The 27,665-nt window shown below is 33.4% G+C and overlaps 2 protein-coding genes across 3 annotated transcripts; one reads left to right on the forward strand and one right to left on the reverse strand.

Moving 5' to 3' along the window:
* Positions 1-950: 950 nt before the first annotated feature.
* Positions 951-3,577, forward strand: LOC125838088 (1-aminocyclopropane-1-carboxylate oxidase 5-like). The gene is made up of 4 exons (XM_049517144.1): positions 951-1,127; positions 1,626-1,858; positions 2,430-2,752; positions 3,160-3,577. Exons 1-4 carry the CDS (start codon positions 1,023-1,025, stop codon positions 3,438-3,440), a joined length of 942 nt encoding a protein of 313 aa, XP_049373101.1. The 5' UTR covers positions 951-1,022; the 3' UTR covers positions 3,441-3,577.
* Positions 3,578-3,976: 399 nt separating this feature from the next.
* LOC125838041 (NAD kinase 2, chloroplastic) lies at positions 3,977-13,779 on the reverse strand. Of its 2 annotated transcripts, XM_049517096.1 has the most exons (8): positions 13,454-13,779; positions 10,560-12,509; positions 8,702-8,823; positions 8,447-8,588; positions 8,139-8,363; positions 7,881-7,955; positions 6,959-7,060; positions 3,977-4,399 (listed from the first exon to the last, which is right to left on the reverse strand). In XM_049517096.1, the coding sequence occupies exons 1-8, from the start codon at positions 13,649-13,651 to the stop codon at positions 4,196-4,198; spliced, it is 3,018 nt and encodes a 1,005-aa protein (XP_049373053.1). In that variant the 5' UTR covers positions 13,652-13,779; the 3' UTR covers positions 3,977-4,195. The 2 variants fall into 2 exon arrangements, with proteins under 2 accessions (XP_049373053.1, XP_049373054.1); XM_049517097.1 differs by lacking the exon at positions 6,959-7,060.
* Between the last annotated feature and the right edge of the window lie 13,886 nt (positions 13,780-27,665).

Here is a 27,665-nt window from a genome sequence, read left to right on the forward strand (position 1 = left end):
ACTGTAGTAAATTAGGGGTTTGCTATTCTTCTTTTCCACAATAAAAGTCATCAATGTTCCTTTGCCCTCAAACAACGCCTGCAAATTAGTGCAAATTACTTTATTAATAAGATTGCTTACATGTAAAATTATGACGTGTTTAACTATAATAATAATAATAACAATAATTTTAAAAAGTCAAAGGCTCAGGACGGCAAGATAAGCTGTATAGTCAACACATGATTAACTGTAAAAATTAGTCCAACATAATTAACCGTTTTAGTCGGTAGTCGGTGAAAAAGAAAAGTAGTTAGTTAGAGTTATACTGATATTAATAGTATGTAAAAATTAGTTTTGAGATAATTTATGTAATATTTTATGTAGATATATTAATCATGCATGAATTAATTATTTCATCTTATATCATGTATAAATTGTAATATAAAATCTCTCATAAGTTATGTTTATATTAATTTTTATATATAAATAATTTATCTTATTTATCTTTAATTAATGAGTTACCAATCTTGATATTACTTATGTAGAATTTATATAATATCTGCATAACTCATTTATAAATCAGCTACCAGACGATTCCTAACTAATAGGATGTTGCGTTAAAGAGTTAGTACTAATTATAGAATTTAATAACCTTTTTTTAACAAAGATTATAACGAAAAGTTCATCAAACAAATTAAAACGAAGATAGTAAAGTTAAAATATATATTTATAATATATCATCACTAGCTACGTATAATGCTTCTGTTGTGGGAGATCGCAATGCCTCACAAAGAACGTTGACCTTGTTTTAAAGTAAAAAACAATTAATATCGTGTCACCGGCCATTTAATTAACGTACTCTTAACTGCTAAAATATAATATTGCTTTTAATTTGTTGTTTATTTTTAGGGAGAATATTATTGGCTATAAAAAGGGTGTTTGTGAATATTTTCTAGACCACCAAACTGCTACAATTGCTGTTATTCTCTATATATTCTCTAATTAATCTCTTTTTTTTTGTGTGTTTAATTTGTTACTTAACAATGACTACTATCCCGGTTATTGATTTTTCAAAACTTTATGGAGAGGAAAGAGCCCAAACTTTGGCTCAAATTTCCAAAGGTTGTGAAGAATGGGGATTCTTTCAGGTATATATATTTATTTTTTTGCAATTTATATATTTTTATTGTGAAAGTTTAATTTATGCATGGATATTTAAAATCAAATATATATGGCTTGTGTTTCTATCGGTAGTCACCCAAGAGTCAAAATTATATAAAGGGGTAATCATGGTGTACACATATCTGACAAAATAATCTTGCACCTAACGTAATACCAAAAAATAGCTTGAAATGATTGTCCAAGATCATATAAGGAGACCACTCAGCATATTAATCACCGATGTGAGACTTGATGACCTCACCCATGAATATCAGACTTAATTGATAGTAAGAAAGTGGTCTGTATCATATTCAAAATTCTTCTTTCCTTTGCATATATATCTCAAAAGCCTTGATAAAGAAAGAAGGGTAATACTCTAGTCAACGTAAATATATCCTTAGTGTGATGACATATATTATAATATATAGTATGATGAATATAATTAAATCTCAAGGTAATTAAGTGGGATAATTTTGTGTATGCAGTTGGTGAATCATGGGATTCCAGTGGAGTTATTAGAAAGGGTGAAGAAGGTGGGTGGAGAATGTTTTAAGTTGGAAAGAGAAGAGGTATTCAACAAGTCAAGAGCAGTCAATTTGCTTAATGAGTTTGTGGAAAGCAATAAAAATGGCAAAGTTGAAAATGTGGATTGGGAAGATGTATTCCTTCTAACTGATGATAATCATAATCAATGGCCCTCCAACACTCCTCAATTCAAGTAAATTTTCTACACATTAGCTACCTATATATATATATATATATGCATATCACAAATCTCAATTTTGTTATATATTCAACGAACTTTTGAACATAAAAAATGAATTTAAAATTCAAGATGTGTTTAGACATGAATATAACTTGAGAAGATCTTGAATCTTTATGAGTGATTTGAAGCGAAAGTGTGAAAACGGGTTTTTAGAGTATTCCGAAATCAAGAATCTTCCAAAATTCAACTTCAAGTATTGAATTCCGAATAATTATAATAACAATTCTATACATTCAAACATGTTTAATTTCGGAATATTAATTCTAAAAAAGTGAAAATTATCCATGATTAAAGTATTCTATACATTCAAACTTTTTTTTGGTCACGTTAAAGTATTACTCTCTATAACAATAAAATCACCTTGATGTGTAAGTTTTATATTTGTAACATGTAAAAACTTAATTAATTAAATCAGCGTAATAAAATAATTCTGAAATTAATTTTACTATCTGAATTATTACTCCATTTCATTTATATTGATCAATTTAAAATATATTCATATATGATTTTTATAAAATAATAGGGAAACAATGAAAGAGTATAGATCAGAGGTGAAAAAGCTAGCAGAAAGAGTGATGGAAGTAATGGATGAAAATTTAGGTTTATCAAAAGGTTACATCAAGAAAGCCTTCAATAACAATAATAATGGTGCATTTTTTGGTACAAAAGTGAGCCATTACCCACCATGTCCACATCCAGAAAAGGTGAATGGTCTAAGAGCTCACACTGATGCTGGTGGTGTCATTTTGCTCTTTCAAGATGATCAAGTCGATGGTCTTCAAATCCTTAAAGACGGACAATGGATCGATGTACCTCCTATCCCCAACGCCATTGTGATCAACACAGGTGCGTGACCATCCTTCATTTGTGAGATTTTGACTTGATATGTATTATACGTGCATAATCATGTCATTTATAAGATAATAATAATGAATAGTTCTTTTGATCACATTTAATTTCTTGTCGAATTTTTCAAAAATTGTTATTTCAAAATGACATGTTATTTTTTTAAAAATCGAAAAAAAGAAATAACTATTCCTTATAATTTATCCTCAGCGTTTTTAGATTGATCAATATATATATAACAAGTATATAATTAGTTTTTTTAAAATTGGTAACCTAGGAAAAATAGTAAATAACGTAACGTAACATGTCATTGGAGGTTAAACTATATACGCATAGTATATGATAAATCTTTACTAAAATCCATTTTACATATTTATCATTCGTTAATTTTGGCTCAAACTCTGTAGGTGATCAAATTGAAGTGCTTAGCAATGGGAAATACAAGAGTGTTTGGCACCGTGTCTTGTCAAAACCAGATGGGAATAGGAGATCCATTGCTTCATTCTATAATCCTTCATTGAAAGCCACTATTTCTCCAGCACCAGAGCTACTACTTGTGGAGGAAAAAAAAGTGGATCAATTAATTGCTACTTATCCAACTTTTGTGTTTGGGAATTACATGAATGTTTATAATGAGCAAAAGTTCCTTCCTAAAGAACCAAGGTTTCAAGCTGTGGCTGCAATCTGAACTAGTTTTTAAAATATATTTATGCATGCCTACCACGTTCTTTTCATTCAGTTTTTAGATTAAATAAAGGTAGTATGTATAATTAGTTTTTGTATCTGCTCTTTATTTAAAATAAATCTGTCCATTCTTGTCTTTGTAAATTTGTTTCGGATTCGAGTCAGGGTATGAAATCACCTCTTTTAAGGAGCGCTAGATTAATTATCTTCCAGTGTGGACTTTCTTATCGAATTCAAATTTTATTGGCCTCAATACAAGTATAGGGCACCGTGGGTGAGAAATGAAAAAATTTCTTAACCTCTATAGACTAGTTGACGTAAATAACCACCCACCAAATAATAGCCAACACATGTGTTTTTTTTTTTTTTTGTATATTAACAACTTATACAAAAAAGTTTTAATAACAAGTTTGATGTTAAAAAATAAAAACAAAAAATGACAAAGCCTATACCACAGTTTAATCAGGTAAGCTTCAACAGACTCTTGATGAAGTTGCATCATTAAGGACGATGACAAAAGATGCAGAAATATCTCAGACAAATGTGCAAAGATTGAAACTTTATAATTAACCATGTGAAAATGGCACTGTACAAATTTCTTACTTTGAAAAATAAGGTATAACCTAACTGCATAAATCACAGCCAGATGCAGAGTAAAATATAACCGTATAGACTCTTAGTATATTAGTTATTTTTCTCTTACATGTATGACTGTACACTAATTTACATGAACGAGAGGAGGATTAATCTTTGATAGTCTCAGAGTGCTTTCTGCTCTAGTCTATCGTTCCAATTTAGACAACGAACCAAGCTATGAAACCAATCACCTGTCTGATCAGACTTGTTAACTGTAGGTAGTGGATGCTCGCTCATATATATGCGAACAGAATCTCCTCTAGAGAGTTGTTGCCTTCTCTTCCCATCAAAAGAGACCCAAGCATTGCTACGTGCGTCCTCTGGTATCTGTTCATATGTGAAAAAAATATATACATTCTTAGAGAGTGATAAAATGAGAGAAGCAATGAATCTGGAATAGACAATTATAGGCAATGATCTTCCCACAAATGAGACCTCACTGATATACTTGAACAATGTCATGATGTAGATATCAAGTGATGATATGTGCAGTTTGGACATGTATTGTTAAGGAACTAATCCATTTAGTTGTGATCTAAAATGGTAACCGTGGTGTCCTCGATTAATTCCACGGGAACACCCTTCACATCGTAATGGCTCCTTGACCAAGAGTATATGCTTCCCATCACAATTTAGTGGAAGTTTTTGGTACACGTATCCGGCCAATAACTGAACGCTGGTATCTCTGCATAGGATCTCTATCTCGGCCTCGTCTGCACCACTACATGGAACTATAATTACCAGCAGCCCCTTTCTCAACATAATTTGTATTTGGTTGTTATATTAGAGCTTCGCTCACCTTTCTCTCTTTGACAACATCCTCAACTTTATAATACTAAGCTATCTTTCCCAGTTCAGCAGTACTTATATCTGACATCTATGCAACTTCTAGTTCAAGATCCTCTAGTGGAGCAAAATTTGTTGGGCTAACTAGGCCCAGTTGCGCTATCTCACGAGAATAACTAGTAGTCCTTTGCTATTGTCACTACTAGTACCTAACTCTATAGGCTCGACATTTTTGCAAACACCAATCCTTGCTTAATAGGGCAATCCAAAAAGGAGAATGAGAACAGCTGACTACTGTTAAAAGTCAGACTAAGAATACAGATCATATGATCGAAAACTGCTGCTACATACTCTCCCATGCTTGCAGGTCTGACTGGTACTTTCTTTCCACCAGCTGCTTCGATCAATGTTAAGGCTGCTACACCCACATCTCCTACAAAAGTAGCTCTAATGCCTTTGCACTGAACTTGGCAACTATATGGGCATTGGTCGCATCTTCAATAATGAAAATACTACCATGTGTGGAGGTTTGCATCATTAAACACAGCTGTTCGCTTTGCCCAGCATCTATCTAAAATTACAATTAAAATTTGATTTTCATCCGTACGGTCCAACAATAAGCATTCGGCTACCAAATAATAGTTTAATTCACATGATATATGGAACTAAATCATTTCATCCCACACACTAAGCTTTATGAGTTAGACTATAGAAGATATCCCAATAGTTCTCGTTCACTAGGGCACAAGAAATACAAGCTTAGAACTGATCCCATTCTGATTAATGTGCAATGAGTGATGCTACTAAACCCTAAATGTGATGCCGAGGAGATTCTCAAAGTGAAACCTTGAACACCATTCTCTAGAAACCCTTGTCAGCTATGTTATTATTTCTAAAGATTCTTGTTCTCAGCCTTTTCCCGCCTCAAAAGCAGTACTCCTCCCTAACCAATAATAAAATCAACCGAACCACAACCATTTTGAACCAGTTTAGCCATATTTCTGAATTAAAAACACCTTTAGACCTTCCCCACAGCAACAAACCAACAACCATATTATGAAAAGAGAATGTTTGCTAGTTAACTGCATCTTTTTCTCAAGCGGTGTCCAAGCCAGCTTGCGCGCACCTCGACTAATTCTACAGGGCACCTGCCACATCCCACCGTATAGGTACCGGGTAACACTATCCACCAAGGCTTGGATAGATGAGAAGAAATCACTTAGTGTTTTTGGCTCCTATGAGAATTGAACCTGAGACCTCATGGGTCTCAACATGCTTCATTGACCACTAGGACACACCCTTGGATGCACTAGTTAACCACACCTTATGAAGATGCAACAATTTTAGCTGATGTAGAGCTTAGATTTAAGAGCTTCTCATTCACGGGTGTAACACCTAAGGAAGACCTGAACAAACCACATACTTTGTTCTATATGGCTCTCAAAAACATTTTAACCAAACTCTTTGTTCTATACTTTGCAACATTGGTCTCCAGATATAGCCTAATGACTTTGAGGAAAAGAGTATCCATATACAAAATATCATGAAGTTTTTATCTAATTACAACATACAATGCCCTAGAATGAAATTCAGCACCCTAAGTCTTCACCTGATGCAAGACTCTTGAACTAATGATAAATTTAACATGATGTACTTCTTTCATCCCAAGAGATATACCAATCTGAAAAAATTATTTTATATTAGGCGGCCCTGGATAAGTGTATTTAGATCTTTTTATCAGGGAAAATTACTTTTATATGCCGCTTAGTTATTAATATATCAAAGAAAAGGCCAAGACAGTTAAGAAAACACAGGAACTACATATTTTTCTACCCTTCTATATGTGTTAGTGATTACATATTTCCAGACCATCATCGTATACAAATAAATGAAGCTGAGGGATAAGATTAGCAGCACTAAAGAAAGAATAAAGCTCTTAACCTCTTCCATTTTAGATGGGAGATACTGTCAACTGTATAAAGTTTTTAGTTAGGAAATGAGAGGCATTAGCATAAACTAGTCATACTTTTTTTCTTTGGAAAGTAAACTAGTAATGAGAATCTTTTCCAGTAATCATAAAATACATATTAAGACAGTCACCTTTAGTTCTAGTTTTGCAGAATCTGGAAGTATGACAGGCCTAAACGAGAGAGAATGTGGACAAATTGGTGTAAAGAGCATGCATGGAACATTAGGATGCACCTGCATGACATAAATTTCCCTGTCAAATAATGTTCACGCATTCAATAAGTGAAGGTAAAATAATTAATAATTGTTGGCAGGATGAAGAACGGTTTCAAGGAGTCAGATTTCATCACCAATAAGATCAACAGCAAGTCAGTAATTTCCAAAAAATTATTTTCATGAGTAGATCCTTAAGAACATTGTGTGTCAGAATCAAATTTAAGGTACAAAACCCATCTTTTCACAAAATTGTAACTTCAAGTTTTTGTTATTAGAAAAGAACAGCTAAATACAATGTTTACACAGAATGAAAACATGTTCAGATAAGTAATTTGTAACTCAAGTGGTCTGACAAAGCTCAGTTAATACACAGTAGGATTTTCCAAAATTGCTGCTTTTGATGCCCAACAGAAATTCCTCTTTGGAATCATTTACTATAAAAGGGAGATACCTACTCATTTATTTGCCTTAATGTATGACAAGTGTTATCAACCCAACTTTGTCAACAATTCTTAAAAGTCATACTTGCAAAGTGAATGTACTTTACAACGAAGTGCACAGTGTCCTTTCTATTTTTCATGTTTTCAATCTTCGTCTTTTCCTTGCCTTTATTAGGGGGCGAGGGAGCTTAGTGGGTGTGTTATGCCCTCCCTAGCATTTATTGCTGCCACATCAAACTGCTCGAGCTATAAGCATCAACCTTCTGATATGAGTTTAAGGGCTTTCACTATTTTTTGATCGTTAGGACTTTAACTTTAACTTGGTCTATAGATTCTAATGCAGTATTCACTTGTGACATTTCACAATATATATTCATAAGTGATTGTCTCCGAAGTACCATGGAACCCCCAGCAGCTGTTGAGTAAGCTGTACTTCCAGTTGGGGTGGCCACAATGACACCATCACCTTGCACCTGCCAAACAAAATAAGGCAGTATGACAAGATTATTCTTTCATCTCTTGCTCATTAATTCAGCAGTGCACTTGTTGGATCCACTTCTTTTTTTCTAGAAGAAATGTGATCTAAAATATTAAAACAGAATCCCTCTCTAAATCCTTTGTCAGGGAAAATTGATGGTTAAGAATATAAACCACACCTTGGTTATGAGGCGGTCATGTTCATAACACTCTATTTTTGACAGGTATGGATTAGAACCACGATCAACTACAACTTCATTTAGGACATCAAACACCTTTCCAGGCATTGCTTTCCCGCTTCGGAATATCTCACATCGGAGACGCATCCTTAGGGTTATATACACACCATCTAGAGTGTTGTTTCCATGGATGACTTTTCTAAGATCCTTCTTATAATCTTCAAACTGTATGAATTGATGACAAGAAGCAAAAGATCAGTATTTATAGATAATAAATAAAAGCTTAACATTTAAGTTGAGAGGCATACTGGATGGGAAGTGAGAAATCCAAGGGATCCTAGGTTAAATGAGATGACGGGTGGGACAGCACCTCGAAATATATTTGATGCATGGAGTATCACACCATCTCCTCCCAAACACGCAACAAAATCCACCCTCTCATGAAGATCGCTGCATTTGGTACATCAGGCAAGGTCACACCTCTCTGTGAAGTAATAAGCACACAGAGGGAACACAAATGAAAAGAACAATGCTTTTGCACGTACAGTTATGAATCATCCCACCTGGTATCTTGACTATAGAAGGTCTGAACAAACCCAAAGCCTGGGATTCTTGCAAAAATATCATGCACCTCAGGTTCAACAAGAACAGTCATCTTCTCTTGGGAATACAAAAAAGAAGCAGCCTTCAGGGAGAAAAGAAATGGAAAAGGAGAAAGAGTGTTAGGATTTCTGTTTATTAAGAGAGTGTTAAAACCTATGAGTATATGTGAATGAATGTCAGAGAACAGTTGCAAATGGAAATGTAAACATTTGAAAGAGAACTTTTAAGCGCATAGTTTCCAGCTTATAAGAAAGTTGACATGTTAGAGGTTATAAGACTTCAATTAAGTTCAGAACATAAAATTCATCAAACTGACCCTCAAGGTTCTTTTAAATGGAATGGACAGATGGAACTCATAACAGGCTAGATAATAACTTGAGATTCACATTGATGAAAGATCGCAGCATCCTGCCAATTGACCAAGTAGACTGGCATATTTAAAGTCTGCTAGTAGGAGGGGAAGGAAAATCAGAGGTAAAGACAAACCACCAAATCAAGAAGAGAAAACTAAATGATCACATTTTCCTTTCCTCCAGTTGGTTGATGGATGGAGATTCTAATGAGATAAACAGAGTGACAATCAAATATACTCACAATCACTTTACATGTTTGAGCAGCCTTTGCAACATACTAACAAAATCATACAGACAGATATGGCTACATGTTTGAGCCTACATTGTATTCATACCAGCCACAACAGTCTGATCGCAGCCTCAGGTATGATGAGTATCTTACCATGCTTGATTATGCTCCCTTCACGGTAATTTCCAAGGTGTTCTACAACTACACAGATTACTTTTTTAACTTATGAGCTCCCCTCCCAATCCATCAACCAAAAGTGAATCAAATGTCATTACCCAAATTTGCACATCCCCCTGTTGGACATTTGTTTTATAATCTCTCATACCCCACGGGAACAAGAATAAAATGTCATCACTCTCATGTCGGGAGCTGATTACTTTCTTCTTCTTTTTTTGGTGGGAAAATTCATGACAGGAGCTGATCTTATGTCCTCAATGCAATCCCAAACCAAATGAATCCAATGAATATGCAATTTCTCCTGTTTCCTCATGAACTTTATGCAATCCTTCCTCTCAATTACTCACAATTTGAAAGAAAAAAAAAACAGTATGAGCTATTTTCTAACATCAATTATTCACAATTTGAATTTTCGTGAAAGGATTACAGCTTAACATTTCCACATCAGTTCCCATAAATAGGATTACAGCAAACATTGGAAACGAAGAAAATACAAATGAAAAGATTTGATAGTAATGCTAGTTCTTGCCTTGTCCATGGCGCTTAAGATCCTGAGTGGCCTAGTGAACCAATTTGCGACATATGTTTATTGCAGATGCATACTAAGCTTTGACATAAGCAACAGTAATGATGGTATTTTTAGAGCACTTATTTACTTTCATCTTGTTTAATAGAAGATGGAAATTCTTTTATGTCTTTCTAGGACATGGAAAATTTCATCTATCATTTAAATTTTAGCAAAAATGGAAACCATATAAGAAATACTTAAAAAATGTTTTCACCACTTAAGAGAAGTACTAGATTTCCTCTCTTTTGTACTTCATGATAGAGAAATCTTTTTCCTCCTTTCCTTGGTTAAGGTGGTAAAAAGTTTACTAAGTTGGATAATTGCACTAAGATCTACGCTATCTTCTTTATCAATGATAAGGCATCCGCTCACTTAAAACGTTCCTCAGAGCTTGAAAGAAGTGAAGAATGAAGAGAGATAATAAGCAGCAGTAGTAAATGAAAATCACAAGGTAAAAATTCAACTAAATTAATGAGAACTGTGCAGAGAACCTCTTTAGCTTCTTCCATGAGTTCGTGTCCCAGTTTCTTCAACAGCAATACAGTCTTCGGTGGGGATTTCCACAAAAGCATCTGCTGCTGGGTGCTAGGATGAGTGAACGCCAAGGAAGATTCTGTTACCTTTTCTCTGGTGCACGAATACCCATCTGTACGAACCAAGAACATCTCTGCCTTCCTTCTTGACTGTACTCTTACAACACCAGTGGCAGAAGCACACATATTTCCTTCAATCTGCTCCAAGTTATCTTCCAGTGAAGGTGTGGTGACCTCAATATTTCTACTCTCTGCGGTAGTGACTCTAGAGTCAGCAATACATTCTAACTTATTTCTTGCATCAACAGTACCAGTATTTTTTATTGAGGTTTGCACTTTCCCATTGCTGCTTCCATTCAAAATTGGAGTCGCAGAGCCATTTTGACCAGCATACATGTCTGTATTCGAAGTGGAACTTGAAGGGTCAGTAATTAAGAGTTTATCAGAAGATGATCCATTTAAATCTTCTGATTCCATCGCTCTTGTCGCACTGTACGTGCTTGGGGTTTCATTTCCTTTCGGTACTCTCTTGTAGTTATATCTTGAAGCAGAAAGCACCTCCAATCTTTTCCTTTCATGAGTAAAATATGCTGCTGGTGAAACCTTTCTACTTTTGAAAAATGTGGACATATCTTTTCTGGAGAAGACATTAGAGGGAGGCAGCTGAGTATTGAGTGGGTTCACATTGATGTAGGATGCTGCTCCACTGTCGGATGCTAGCACTGTGCTTTCCTGATTGGACGAAACAATTTCATCTCCTTCGTTCTTGCCTAGGTCCGTAGCTTCAGAAATGTGCTTGATATCTTCCGCAGCAGAATTTATGTCATCTGATCTTGTAGGAAGCGGCCCATCATGATTATCAGAGGCAGAGTTGACTTCATCAGTAACGTTTGTACCATCTTCCAGCCTAGGTGACATAAATGTTTCTTCAATTTCTTTAGCATCATGTGATGAGTTCTCAATCGAGTCCATGGCCTTATATGTACTGGCTACAACATGTGGTGTGTAGCGAGTAACATATTGCCTCCATCTAGAGACCATAGCTGATGTCCTCTTAATTCCTTCTTTACTGTGGAGATATATGGGCTTTTGGTTTAAATCAGAGACCAGTGCTGCAAACTTTTCAACCTGCTCCACTGAAGGTGATATACCAACTTCAACAGGTAGATTAACTAATTCAATATCCCCTGACAATATGGCTTCATCTAGCACTTTCTCATAGAAGATATCTTTTACAACCTCAGCTCTGAGATCTACAATGGTTTTGAACCCTCTCTCCAACAACCATCTGAGACCTTCATCAGTTACCTGGCCACCTATCCAGAAAGCAGCCTCAGAAGTTGCAGACTGAGTCTCTTCTTTTGATGTTGACAAATAAACAGGACTAAAGTTAGCAAACAGTGAATGGCTGGGGTTCTTTTCCCCACGAGGAAATCCGGCATCATAACATACATTCTTCAGTCTTTGAAGTGTTTGCCACACAACAATGCTGCGAGGATCATCAGGTGTCAAATAGTTTTCAAGAGCAACATGCAAGCTCTCGCAGTACCTCTTCATTTCACCTCTGAAAATAGCAAGTGGAGGAAGCATATCATCCATCATATGCACATCAACATCTTGAAATAAGTTCATAATCGATGATCTCCCAGAAATTACTTCTTCCCTTCCTTTGTTTAGAAGACATACCATGCATCCTAGAACAGAAACTAGTTTATCTTCCAGTATTGATTTATCATCTGACGGTACATCATATGAGACATTACATTCTCCAGTTAGTGGATTGCATAGGGTGTCCATTAATGAATTATGAAGTTGTTCAGCAGCCCGAAAGATTCTACAGTAAGCCTCGATCTCAGCAATATCCCCAGGTAGTGGACCAATCCGGGAAAACTGTGAAGTATCACTGGCCTATACATTTTGAAATTTAGTGGGAAAATAAATATCAGGCAGTATCTAGTTTTCAACGCACAGCAGTCAAGAAAAAACTGATAATTAGAATCTCTGTTTTCTTTTTCATGATGGTGCTGTCTGCACAAGACTGATACTTAGATAATGATGAATTAGAAATTGACTAGAAAAACTGTTCCGGATCAATTAAAAGATATATGTGAAAAGAAAATGTAGAACTTTTATCATGAGGATGTCTTATCTAATCAATGAACAGAAGTGATAAAATGGAAATAATAATGCAGTTGAAAGGTCAAGTGGACATGATGGTTAAAGTCGAGGTATTTCGAATTGTTTGTTGACGTGGATAATGTAACGTAAAACCCCCGAAATTATCTCAATATGCCTTTTGACATATAGGAGTTAATTGAGTTGCAATATTTCTCTCTTTCCATCTAGGAGTGGAAACCCCGTATTTTACATATCCACACAAGTAAGTCCTTAGGTTTCTAAATTGGTTTAAAAAGTACTCTCAATCATAGCAATTTCCCTCAGACTAGTTCTATAAAAATCCAAGCTATTCTGATATGCTTGGATGGTAGAATTCCTCTCTTGCAATTGGATCATCGCGATTAAAGTTTGAATCTTTAATAGTCCAATAGAAAATTAATGACAGTATCTTATACCTGAATAAGTCACTCACTTTTTAATAGTCATGAGGAGAGGATCTAAACATGCCAGCTGATACAAGAAATATCCTAACTAACCCATTTTAAGCAACATTCAAGAGTTAATTTCTCATATGGTCGCTCAACTCATAGTTATTATCTCGAAAAAGTTACTTTCTCTGTTGAAAAAGATTGAAGTAACAAAAGGGTAACTTTCAGATATAATAATTATTAGATATAATTCCTTATCCCAAAGCCAGTTTACCTAAAAAAAAAAAAAAAGCAAGAAAATTTTACCTGAGAATCCAATCCAATGTTGACGGAGAAAGCATTAGATAGCTCAGCACTGACAACAAACTTGAGACGACGATACCCAAACCCAAACCGATTCCCATTCCCCTTAATCTTTGCATAATTAAGCTGACAAAACTGAAGATGGATTCCTGTACGACCCATTTTCAAGTGGCACGGACAATAACGAAAACATGTTGCCATACCAGTTACCACCACGAACAAATTCTGTATCTGTACTAATAAATCAGGATAATGAATCAACAACCATCAATTTGTATTTCAAGATTTTGGGTTCTACTTGTGAAAAAAAATCAGATTTTTTTTGTTAAATGCAAATTCTGAAGCTAAATAGAAAATGGGTGTGAATGTATATGTGACAAAATAGGGGAATTTTGTGTGGAAATGGAAAAAAATTGTGTGGATAATAAAATGGGAGAAGGAATAATGGGACAAATTAGACTTGTGGAAATCAGTGGTGGGTTTGAGATGGTTCGAATTTGTACATCATTGTTTCCGTCTCTGATTTTCCCAAACTTGGATTTGATGTTTTTGAGTATGTGATGTAAAATAAATTGGGAATGAACAATTAGCTTGGAGAGTTTCGATTGCCAATCTATTAAGTTATTAAGATTTTTTATAAATTCAAAACTTTGGATTAAATGTCAAATTGATTTTACATTCATAATTTTATTTTATTTTATTTTTATCCTTTTTAGGGATAATACATAAATTTTCAATTGAACATTTAAACATTGTGAATCACCTAATACTTTCCTAACCTATTGAGCAAAATTATCAAAGGAGCACTTGAAAAGTTTAATGCACATGTAAACAAAAAAAGTCAAAAAAATAATAATAATTGGAGAGTAATTTGAAAAAGATTGAGGGTGTGTTTGGTATGAAGGAAAATATTTTCCATGGAAAATGTTTTCCTAGAAAATGTTTTCTTGGAAAATAAGTTGATTTTTGACTTATTTTCTCATGTTTGGTTGGTGAGTAGAAAATATTTTTCGGAAAAGATTTTTTGTGTTTGATTTATGAATGAAAAATGTTTTTGAAAAATTTCTTTTATTTTTACTAGAGTAGAAAATAATTTTTGAAATTGAAAATATTTTTTAAAAACAAACTTAATTTTTTTTTGGGGTGGGGGCTGGTAGGGGGTGGGAGGGGTCGAGGGTAGGGGTGAAAAATTGAAATTTTGAAGTTAAAAATATTTTTTTTAAAAAAACTTAAATTTTTTTTTGGGGGTAGGGGGCTGGTAGGGGGTGGGGGGCTGGTAGGGCGTGGGTGGGGGGGTCGAGGGTAGGGGTGAAAAATTGAAATTTTAAAGTTAAAAATATTTTTTAAAAACAAACTTAAATTTTTTTTGGGGGTGGGGGGTGGTAGGGGTTGGGTGGGTGGGGGGTTGAGGTAGGAGTGAAAAAATGAAATTTTGAAATCGAAAATATTTTTTAAAAACAAACTTAAACTTTTTTTTTTTTTGGGTGGGGAGGGAGGGGGCTGGTTGGGGGTGGGTGGGGGGGGTCGAGGAATTGGAGATGGAGAGAGAAATAGGGGAAGCTGGCGTTTAATTTTTGGATAGGCGTGAATGAGAGACCGTTGATGAATCACGGAGAGAAAATCAAAATGGGAAAAGGATGAATCTTTCCTCTTGCACTTACTATATAATTTGTCTAACAAAATCTAAGAAAAGTTTATTTATTTGTAGTTTACTTGTCACACGTTCTTATTTGAGTAAATACCTTTTATAAGACTAATGCCACGTGGCCTTTAATGTCCACTTTGGACAAGTACAAATTGGTAGTACTAAATTATGAAATTTAAGGAATCGTTTGGTAGAGTGTATTAGGAAATATAATGCATGTATTAGGTGTATGTATTAGTAGTATCTTGTTTGGTACATTTTTCCTGCCATGTGTATTAAATTGTGTATTACTAATACCAAATAATTCTAGATATTAGTAATACTTAGCATTTAACACTTGCATTAAGATCAAATAATTACAAAACTACCCTCATAGCCTTTTAAAAACATTTTCTAACATTTTCTCTTTTTTTTCATTTTCTTTCTTGTCATATGTTTTTATTTTTATTTTTATTTATTTTTCAATGTCTTTTAATTTGTTGGTGTCTTAATAGACTTTATGGCCTCTTAAATATATATATTTTTTAAATAATCTAATTTCAACATAATTTAATTAAAAAAATTACTATTGTGGCGATAAATTTGATAAAAAAAAAAATATTTGCCAATTTTTCACAAAAATATTTTGACTCAAATAGTACAACAATTTAATATTATTTTTGAAAAGAAGAAGAACAAGAGGAGTTAATGATGTTTTAGCAAAGAACTTTGCAGCAAGGGAGTGTAAAAATAAATAAAGTGTGAAGGATATTTTTGTAAATATATATTTTTAAATAGAAATTATGCAAGATTTGTTATTTCTAATACATCAAACCAAACAGTGTATAAGAAATAATGCTTGCATAACTAATGCAAGCATCACTAATGCACCCTATTTTGCATTATTCTTATACACTCTACCAAACGACCCATGTGGTGCAAATCTGAAATAGTCAAAATTCAGTGAGTATCGGATGGAAAATAAAAAAAGAAAAAAAATCTCTATTGTGTCTTTCTTGTTATGATTTGAGCTTCTGGTGCTTTCAAAAGAGAGAGGTGAGTGGTGACCCTTTAAATAGGTGTAAGGTGGAATTACCTCCAAGAAAAGCTCATACGCCATTGGGCTTGACCATTTGGTAGAGGCTAACTAAATGGGCTAGCCCAATAATAGTGAATTTTTTATTTGAACCAATCTAATTAGATTTAAATAGGCAAAATTACAAAAATGCACACCTTTTATTTCACTTATTTCCATTATCCCTTATTACTTTTAAAAATCTCCAAAATCTCATATTTTTCTCTTAAGTCAAAACTTCCGGATACAAAAATTTCTACACTAAAAATCAGAGTTTACCACTTCTTTATTTCTCTCCTTAATCTTCTCCCATTATCTAGACAGTTAATTTCTCCATCAGTTTTCAAAATCAAGTCTCTCTTTGTCAAACATACTCTAGTTAATTTCGGTACTTTCTATTCTCTTGAAATCCTTTTTCGATTTTATTGTTCATTTGTTTGTTCTTCTCTAACTGTTGAATGACATGGATGATTCACCATCAACTAATCGGATTTATGACTACGAAGATATTGGTTGGGCGGAGAACAGATCCAAAAGGCTCCACGATCCATTGTTAATGGCGAATGTAAAAGATGGGAAGAAGAAAAAGGATGGTGCTTCATCTTCAAAAATCCAGGTTCCTAAAATCCCTAAAAAAAGGATCGAAAATTTGCTCCTGCAATTTCTCGACCTTCATTACCTAAGGTTAGGTTTTAGTTCTTCTTCTTTCTATTGTTGTAATGTTTTTGGTTAGTTAATCAATTGATGATACAAAAATGAACAAAGTTAGATCTCGTATTTGTGGTAAACTCTGGTTTCTCGACCTTCATTACCTAAGGTTAGGTTTTAGTTCTTCTTCTTTCGATTGCTATAATGTTTTTGGTTAGTTAATCAATTGATGATACAAAAATGAACAAATTCAGATCTTGTATTTGTGTGTATCATGTTCACTCTGCATTACAGTGTACTAATCGTTTCAGACATGCTTTTTTTGATAATGATCTTCGTTGCTAATGTATTTTAATGTATCATTATTATCTGTAATCAATTGGTACACTAACCCTAAGTAAGTCAAGTTATAATATATTTTGTTTCAACTATTATAACATTAGTAGTTATGCATCTTTCAGTAGATCTCAGTCAATAATGTATAATCCAAGTTTTGTTTATCCGTTTGTGTATCTGGTATTTGTAGTTTCATAGTAAATATTGTATCAGTTACATATGAGATACATTATTTACAAATACATTATTTTTTGCATAATATTTTGTTATTTTTTGGATCATTACAGTCTATGAAGTATGTTATCAAACAAATCTCAACCCATTGTTTGAAGTTTGGTCCAACATACAACAATGATTTTGTAGAAGATTTGAAAAAGTACATGAATGTCGAGGTTGTCGAGTTGTTTACAAATTTAATTTTTGGGCCATATATCGACATTCATACCTGCAACTATCAGGGTCAACTATCAAAATGCTTGTTTCTTCTTGAGATTAATCAGGATAACAGTAATGAGCTTCATACTCGGCATGCCAATGAAAATATTTTGCGCTTCACTATAAAGGAATTTGCAATAATAACCGGATGAAATGCACTGAAAATCCCAATGACTGTCAATATCTGAATTCCTCTAAGAGTAGCCTTATTCAAAAATACTTTCCTGATTTAGTAAAGTCTAATAGTGTGAGCAAGGGACGACTTGTTCAACGTTTTCTTCAAGGTAATTAGGACAACACTCAGGATGCTTTTCAAATGGGAATTCTCTACTTCATCAACTCATTTGTTCTCTCACAACTACCTGAAACACCTATCCCTGTTAACGACTTCCTGATGGTCGAAGATGGTACATATGAACATTTTCCTTGGGTCAACCTTTATCGGGTTAATGATCTCATGGAGGCAAGAGAGAACCAAAGTAAAACAGTTGTATTGTTTAAGTGGCATGCCCTATGCTCTAAATGTTTGGGTGTATGAATGTGCATCAGTTGTCAATGAGAAAATTGTTGTCAAGGAGGGAGACTACATCCCAAGGATACTAAATTGGCGAGTTGTTGGTGTCAAGCCTAAATTTGAAATGTTTATGTCTACTATTTTTACTGAGGTATCGACCATTTTTATATATTTCAAGTTTCAATTACTTTTGGTATGCTGACTTTACAAATTTGTTTTAGAATGCATGTACCAATATACAACTGACTCGTGAGGAATTGATTGTACTTGATTAGCCGGACAATCTGATTGTCTCTCATTCCGAACATTTATGTCGACTGATAAACCTACACAAACTATATCAGATGACATTCCTGGGTTTGAGGATTTCTCCTCTAAACCACCGGATCAGATTGTAAGGAGGAGTAGACATGTATCTGGTACATCATCTACACCCCCTCCCCGAAGAGAAGAAAGAAAGATGTTTTGATCAAAATAAAAGTATTGCAATGGAACAATCAGAGCAGTCTCCCGTGATACAAAAAGATTCATTCTCTATTCCAGATTCAGTTGATCCTTCATCTCATCCTAAAGAAAAGAAAGATTTTTCAGAAATCGAAGAAGTTAAGCAATATCTGACGTAATATGTAAGTTATTCTCATAATTATTATTGAATTCTCAATTGTTCTACAATAAAACATTATTAACTTATTTACGTATTTTCATAGGTGGACAAAAAGTTTGATGATCTTCAAGTCTTAATGAAAAATAATCACAAAGTTCTGTTGAAAGCAATCTGAAAGCTAAAATGGAAGGTAGTTGTTCTTTACTAAATTTTTACTATTTGTAAAGCTATTATTCTAATTATATTGTATTTTTTTGGCTTGAAGAAAACTGCTGCCAGATCACTTTCAATCTCAGATGAAGAGGTAATTGAAGAAGAAAATGTGAATCAACCATAAACTACTAATCAATTTGTTGAACCAAGTTCTTCAATTGATATGGAGTTTGTCAACAATGTCCTCGTTGATAACCTTGATGTAGAGGATGAACAAAATACACATGTACATCAACATGAGGTCTTAGAGGTAAGAATTAGATACATTTAATATTCAATAAAGTATCTAACACCAGCTGTTACATTATTGTAATGATACAATTACGGCCAGGAATTTGTGAAACATTAATAAGTGTAGTAGTTACATTATGTTTAAACTTCAAATGTAAGATTAGTTTCAATTGTTGAATCATTATTATTTGATTGATATTCTAATCAACATAAGATGATGATACATTAAAGGATAAAAGAGGCAATGATGATGTATCAGAACCACCATCTACAGTAGATGTTTCTATTGCAGGAAATGTATCTAAGAAAATTTTTGTAAGTTTAAGTTTATGTATATGACATAGTTTAATCATTTAATGTATCATTCATTAATGATGTAGTATAAGTTATTGATTTTGATACATTATTGTTTGAATTATTTACTATTTGTCATAGTTTGCTGATACATCAAAGGATCCACAAGCTGGTGAGGATGTATCCAATGAAGTTGTAAAGTACACGTTTATGTATAAATCTATTAGTTTATTCATCTAATGTATCATTCACAAATAATGTAGTATTTTTTCCATTTTTGATACATTAGTTTTTGACTTAAGTAGTAATATTCATATTTTGTTGATACAATTAAGGATCAAAGAGCTGGGGAGAATGTATCCCAGGAAGTTCTTGTAAGTATAATTTTATGTATAATTTTTTTTTATCATTTATTGTAGCTTTATAACAAAAATAATCGTGCTACTTATTAGGATGATGTAGTGGAGTTTGGCACCAAAAAAAACTGAACAATCATATGTGGTTCAAGATGTTGCTGAGAAGTCACAACATAACATCCCACTTTCAGACAAAGTTTCAATAAACATTGATACATCGGTAAATTCTAAATATTTTCTTCGATTGTTTGTTGGTTATTGAATGATACAATTTTCTTATTATTGATTTAAAAATATAAGATTATACCACATCGACATCCATTTCTGCTGGAACCCAAGAAGCTATAGATGTACTTATTGCAGGCCTTCAAACTTCTTTGTGTGTTCAACTATTGAGTGTTGTCAAGTCACATTCATTAAATGATACACATCAATCTGTACCTGACAGTAAATTACCCACGAAAATATTGGATAATGAGATGATCGTGTATCAACTATCAGAGAACCCTTTTCAACGAAATCGAATGTCATAAAAAATTCTTCAATCCCCATATTTGACTGAATTTGGTTCTAGTGACAAAGGAAAACAGACAGTTGAAGAAGAAGTTCGTCCGATCTCCCCATTTGATGGATTTGATATTTCTTACCAACATCCGTCAAATTTATTGGACGAATATTCCAAGTGAATATCTATAGGCCTCCTTAAAACTCATGCCAACAAGTGAGTAACAATTTAATATTTTCATATAGTAAAATATCATACTGTTTTCACTTGTTTAGAATTGTAATATATATGAATCTATATATAAATATATAGGAAACCAATGGATGATAAATACAGAGCCAAATAAGCTTTATTTGGATTTGAACACATGGACTTTGTAGTTGCCTTTCCCAGGGATAAAAATTGATTTTATGTCATATCTCAGTCAAAAAAATGTTGGACAAATGAGATACAATAGAAAGATACATTATTAATATATCTTCGATACATGCGTATTTTGTATCATATACATTATTTTGAAATTGTGATTGTTGTGCTTTATCATATTGTCTAACATTTTGTGTTATTTTTAATTTATGTTGCAGTACATCGATGTAATTTTGTATTACTTAAGGAAGAAGTCAAAACAACGCAGCCCTAATTAATACAGATTCACCACTGTCAACTGCTTATTCAAGACATTTATTAATGATGCACACAATAGGTACTACTGCAGCCCTCATGATGATAATTTAACTACGCAAGAGCACATGGCGCATGGGGCTGTTGTATCTGCATTCGAGAGGTCAATTAAAAACATAATCAAAGAATTTTTCATTCCAACTGGATTACCGTGGCATCTAGTTGATAATGTATACATTCCAGTGAAATCAGATGGTGAGTTCCATTGGATGTTGGCTGTTGTTGTTTTAAAAGAGAGGCTCATACGCGTCTACGATTCATCAATGAGTACAAAAATAAAAGTGCCGTCTGGTGAGAAAAAAAGTTGGCAATGATATTTCATGTTACCTTCATGACAATGGTTTTTTTTTACCAAATTGAGCGAACCGACTGGTCATCATTGGATGCTTACAAGGACAGTCAAACTGGCATGCTTTTGGGACCAGAGGACGTATTTCAAGTTGAATTTGTACAAGAAATTATGCAACAAAGAAGCGATAGCTTGTAAGTATTAACATGTTTTTTATTTAAATTACAGTGTATTTTCTTTCTCTTTATAATGTATATTTCTCATTTTTTGAAGGGATTGCGGAATGTTTATACTGCCTATGCTGAGTACCTCAGCGATGGGATCCCTGTTCTCAAAATTGGTTTCTGTTCAGAAGACCTCCGTACACGATATGGATCCCTATGATGAAAATACGGTACTGAAAAGGCTAAGGCAGGATACATTAGTAAAAATGATGATCCCACAAGGCCTAGAAGTCATTCCACAGAACCAGCTCAAGAAGATGTGGTCAATGTTGATTAGATCTTAGACACTTTTTACAGTGTTATCATTTTTGAGATACATTAACTCTAGCTTTAAACTTTTATGGTTTTTGTTGTTTTCAGATGTTTGTACCCAAGCATTACAGTTTATCTTAAAACTTGTTTAGTTTGACATCAACTTTCATTTTTTTCATCTGTTATATATGAACTACATTGATGTACACACTTGTCATATATAATTTGATACAAAAATTGGATAACATTTATGTATCAGATTTCATTAATTCTTAAACACACACCATTATTAATGCTCATTACTTCTGGTAGGAGTTGATACTTTCACACTTTACTAATGATATGTATCAGATTCATTAATTAATAAACAAACAAATTCATTCATTTTCATTACTTCTGGTTGGAGCTGATACTTTGACACTCTTTTCATGCTCTGATAATTTTTGCTCAAATTTTTCATCCAATACCTTTACACTTTAATAACTCAATGTATCAAATTCAATAATTCATAAGGAAACACAACTTTACTATGTTGTTTGTTTTGGTCAATTTATTCTAATTAATGCTGGCTCATTCATTAAACTTAAGATACATTATATAATTGTACATCTGAAATACATAGACTGATACAATACCCACAATCAGAATTTATTGTACATTATTAGCAAATAAGTAATGATACATTATTTAAACACGTATTTTGATACAGAATCTGTTATAAAAACAAACACAAGGTAGAAAATCTTAACATTTCAATTATTGTAACGAGATTTCACCGGCTAATATTAGATTGCAATGTTTTATCAAGGTTAAATTGAAAGCTGCAAAAAAATTGAAAATATAGCGGAATTTAAAATAATGTATCTAAAACATAATAATAGCTCTAACAAAGAATTCTGTCAGTCTTCTTTCGGGAAGAAAGTACAAGTCCTTATGTTGTGACCTTCATGTCCACAACGTCCATAATGATTTGTGTTTGTGCTTATCTTTTCACGTGGATTTTTCTTTCTCTTTTTCCTTGGTCGTCCAGCCAGCCTTTTGTATCTTGGTGACAAGACGATTTCTTCCAAAACAAACTCTGGTGCTGACCAATCCTCCTTATCCGGCATTGAAACTATCGGAACTTCATATGTGTTTGCCAATGCAACTAGTTTATAGTAATCTGAGCAGTAGAGATGTATATCTATAATGTTTTTCTTCTTGAAAATAGCAAATGCATGTGCACAAGGTATCTCGTCTATTTGAAATCTCCCACAGTTACAGATCTTTCTCTCAAGGCAAACAATGTATTTTCGCCCACATTCAAAAAATGAATATATAAATTCAGTAGATTGCACAACATGACAACATTAGGTAAGACACACACCACATATCAATTAAATCAATTTTATACCCATAACAACCAAAGAACAACAAATTCCAGATAGTTTATATATATGCACATACCTACATTTTAGAGCATTTAGAAGCGTTTATAATCAACAACTTTTCAAATCTCTTCCCTAATGTTTCCTTTGTATAGGATATTTCTCTATTTTTAGAGTTCCAAGAATCGAATAGAACTCTGACTTCTTCCAAAAAATTGTATTATAGGTAGTTGTCGCGCTTCAACAAGGCAACCATTGATACATTCTGCTATGTTAGAAGTCATCATTCTCCCCCTGTTTACTGTTGCATGAACTCTTGACCACTTTTCATAAGCAACATCCTCAAGATACATCTTACCCCGATTGTCAATTTTAACGACTTTAGCCATCAATTTGTCAAAATCCTCTTTTCTTTAAGCCTTGGCCATTGAATAGAACACATCACTTAGTACACTTTTGCTTCTCTTGAAGCTTGAACAAACATTTTTCCAAAGGTGCCATATGCATGCAAAATGAGAAACATTTGGAAAAACAGTTTTGACACTATTAATTATGCTTTCATTTCTATCTGATACAACACACATTTGTTCCCTCTCCCCAAATTCACTTTTAAACTGTTAGAAGAACATGTCCATGAACAATCATTTTTACTGTCCACCACTCCATAAGCTAACGGCAATATGCATCCTACTCATAAATAGTGCGCAGGTTTGTTAATTTCTAGAACACAACTATCCGTATATAAAGTATCAAAATCAAGTAACCATTGTTATGAGACAAAAAATTATAAATTCTAATACAGAAATCATACCTGCACCATCAAGCGTACTTGCTGATACAAACGTTCCTTTGTAAGCTTCACCAAACTGTGCACCGTCAACAACAACTTCTGGTCTACAGTAGTCAAACCCCCTCATTAGTGACCTTAATGATATGAACAGATACATGAACTTATTTTCCTCCGACTAATGTATCCGTATATAAGAATTTGGATACACAGTATCCAACATATATAGATATTTAGGCAACGGTCTATATCTATTTGCAGATTTACCCCTTATCATCTCTAATGTGCGCTCCTTAGCACGCCATACTTGCTGGTATGCAATATCAATCTCATATAGTGCTTTAATATCCTCAATAATATCATTTAGTGTATGAATTCTTTTATGATTGTGCAGTTTATGAGTTGTCATAACACTTATAAACCTAACTATAACTTGAACCTTTGTTAATAACCTATCCCTTATCGGACATGTATGCTCACTATTGAAGTACCTCACTTTGACTAAATCCAATTTCTTCCAAACAGATGCACTCAATCTCCAACAACAGTCATCCGATAAACATAATAATTTGTAGCTCCATTTTTTCAGATACATTAGTAGAATGCATAACTGATACATTAAAACAATAGATAGATTCTTTACACAAGGATACATTACCGAAAAATTACTATACTGATACATCAAGTTGACTGCAATAATGTATCATCATTATTATACATTACCATAAGGTGAAATGAATCTGATACTTTATAGTAATCTTACATTGACAAAAAGATTAAAAAAAATATTAACTAGTAAATATTCATCAAATCATACTTGTATCAGGTTTACTACAATAATGTATCATCATTATTGTTGACACCCAATTTTGAACCTCCACAATATATATTAATCATCGAGTTTCTTCAATTTCGAACGATTTGAAATAATTAGTTTTATAACATTCAAAATATTTTTTCAAGTTATTTTAAAGTAATTTTAGTCGCTTTTATGATTATTAAGTAATATATATTTTGTTATATAATTTTGTATATAATTAGTATATTTTATAAATATTTCGAAACATCTCAATTTTTTTTAAAATTTTAGTAAGTATTTTATTAAATTAGTTTAGTTTAAATTATGGTTATAATTTTGAATCATTAGTTTACGATTAAGTTAATTATTTTATTTCGTTTAAGATTAAGAAGCTCTTTAATTAATTAATATTAATTCGTCTTATTTAAGGTTTAGCCGAATTTGTTAATTTAATTCAATTTGGCTATTTCTTAAACTCCAAGATCTAACCCATCTTTGACCTCACCTTAAACCCATTTGGAGACCAATTTTGGTCCTTTTTTTCTCCTCTTTTCAGCAGCCTAGTCTCAAAACAATTGCCAACCCATTTCCATTATTCCACACCAAAAGACCCATTACAATACAACAACATTATAACGATCCAAAAACCCAGCCCATAATAACAACAACAAGACCCAGTGTACGCGTACAAAAACGACCCAGAACCCACACATTTTTCTTCTTCCTCGCGAACACCAACCGGAGAGACCCAGAACCAGTCGCGAACAATCCAGAATGAAATAGAGCAGAGAAATTGCGACCCGAGTTCAGCGAACGCCAGCTTGCGCGCGTCCCTCTCTTCTTGTTCTCTCGTACGAGCAATATACTCAAATCAGCCAGATGTTGCAATCTCATATGTTCTTTGTCCTTGCTCGAAATCGTGCGACTCCTATCAATTTTCCGTTCCCCCCCTCCCCCCAATGTTCTCCTTAAGAAGAACTTGAATTTCAAATTCAAAATGGTTCCAATTTCTCCCCTTTTTCAACCCCAATCCTTCTCTATATATACCCCATCTTTTTCATTATTTAAGGGTGGGAAGAAGGTTGGAAAAAATTTGACACGAAACAAAGGGAAAAAATATAGAAAAAGATAGAAGAGAGGCACACATCTTTTATAAGAAAGGAAACCAAATTACAGTGAGTCGCAAGAGAAATACACTTAGTATACATTTTAGGTTCCTGTTCGTGGATTGCGGAGGTTTATCGAAATCATTGAAGTTTCATTTGTTGGTGGTGGAATCGTCCTCGTAGCTAGCTTGTTCCCGTCTCAATTCGCTGCCTGGAAAGAGGTAAAAATCTTTCTTATGTTTTGTTTCGTTTGATTTTTGGTTGTTGTGTTTTTCTGTTTATGCTTTCTCAAATATGTCTTGGTATTTTTTTTATGATTGGAATTGAGTGGAATCGATAATGGCTTAGCTGAATTTCTTTTAGTTGATTCTTTACTGTTTGGTTCAACTCGTGAAGTATGATGTTCGTCTAGTATGCACCATGCTCTCTCTATCTCTTTATATTTTTGAAATATGATTATTTATTAGTCACTTGTTCATAATGTGAGTTGATTTTGCTAGACTATGATTACTCTCCTTTTGAATTTTACTGTCTTTATACATGCATATGTTTAGGAATCTCCTTGTGTTTAGATTTTTGATAGTTTAATGTGGAATTTATCATATTTCTTTCGTATTGAATTTATTCTTGTCTCTGTTATGTCATAAGGTAAGGAACAAATATTTTCTCTTTCTTCTTGCGAATACAAAAGGTTTCTTTTCTCTTCTTAGAGGTCACAAATATTGGGTTTAGTCATAATTTGGAGTTAAATACTTTCTAATTACCTTATTCATATGTTCTAGATAGGTGTAGATGGGTGCTTTATTTTGTATACTTATTTAAAAACTGTTTGTTTTCAAATGATAAAAATTGGTATCCTAAGCATGAAAATCTTTGTCTCGGCATGGCGTCATTTCTTCTATCTTTTTTTGTTCGATATTATTGAATTGTCGATTTTCTTGATTACTTGTTGGTGTGTCTCATGAAAAATCATTAGACTTGTCCAGTAGCTACTTTTAGCTTGAAAGCCTTATTCATTGCTTGATTTTGAACTCATTGTCACTGCTCTTTGTTCTGTTATGCTGCCCAACTTAATTAATTTGTCTTACTTTAGTTTGAGGATTGTTAAGTTGTATTCACTATGTGAGTGTTGTTGTAAGTGATCGATGCTCTTTGTCATTTAGATTTACAGTTTTGAGATGTATTGTTTGAGTACTAATCCTAGTCATCTTTTTTTGTTGCATGTAATACTATCAGAGTCCTCTTGGACTCCTATCTTCTTCCCCCATATTTCGGATAGGCCGTAAATGCCCAAATCCAGTTGTTTCTCTCTTGAGTCAGCCTCATTACCAATAGAGAAGCAGGTGAACAGGTCGAAGGTAACAAATAAGGCTAGAAACTTAAATTATAGGTTTCGGAAAGCTGAAAACAGGCTGATATACACTAGTATACATAATATACAGGTCAAAGAGCTGCGTATACATGGCTAAAAGCAAGATTACAGGTGTTCGGGAGATAAAATAAATTGTATACATTTAGTGTATGGGCTGATTTACAGGAAAACATGCCAGTATACAGTCTATATACATGAGTATACACTCAATATATGTGTAGATTTTCAGAGGAGAAATGGGTTAAAACCCAAATTCTATTTGCTAAGCAGGTCCAAGCCAAAATGGGCCCAAAATCTCAATGAAGTAAAGCAACTGAAAATGGGCCCAAAGGCACAATAAAAAATGAGTACCACTAGCTTTTTTTTGGGGGGATTTAAATGGGCCTAGACCTATTTTGACAACTTTAGACTTAGGACAGGTTCAAGATTTGAGAATTTGGCCCAAATTTGATATTTATTTCCTTACTCTTTATTTATTATTGTTGATTAACATTATATTTGAT

This window comes from Solanum verrucosum, unplaced genomic scaffold (genome assembly GCF_900185275.1).
Source record: "Solanum verrucosum unplaced genomic scaffold, falcon-dt-bn FXZP01000079.1, whole genome shotgun sequence".
NCBI lineage: Eukaryota > Viridiplantae > Streptophyta > Magnoliopsida > Solanales > Solanaceae > Solanum > Solanum verrucosum.

Excerpts from the sequence above, each read along its gene's own strand:
- LOC125838088 (XM_049517144.1), top strand. The coding sequence starts at position 1,023 with ATGACTACTATCCCGGTTATTGATTTTTCAAAACTTTATGGAGAGGAA. Across the intron at positions 1,128-1,625 it reads AAGAATGGGGATTCTTTCAG|TTGGTGAATCATGGGATTCC; the intron begins GTATATATATTT and ends TTGTGTATGCAG. Across the intron at positions 2,753-3,159 it reads CGCCATTGTGATCAACACAG|GTGATCAAATTGAAGTGCTT; the intron begins GTGCGTGACCAT and ends CAAACTCTGTAG.
- LOC125838041 (XM_049517096.1), bottom strand. The coding sequence starts at position 13,651 with ATGGCAACATGTTTTCGTTATTGTCCGTGCCACTTGAAAATGGGTCGT. Across the intron at positions 8,364-8,446 it reads GATTTCTCACTTCCCATCCA|TTTGAAGATTATAAGAAGGA; the intron begins GTATGCCTCTCA and ends CAATTCATACAG. Across the intron at positions 4,400-6,958 it reads CTGCAAAACTAGAACTAAAG|ATACCAGAGGACGCACGTAG; the intron begins GTGACTGTCTTA and ends ACATATGAACAG.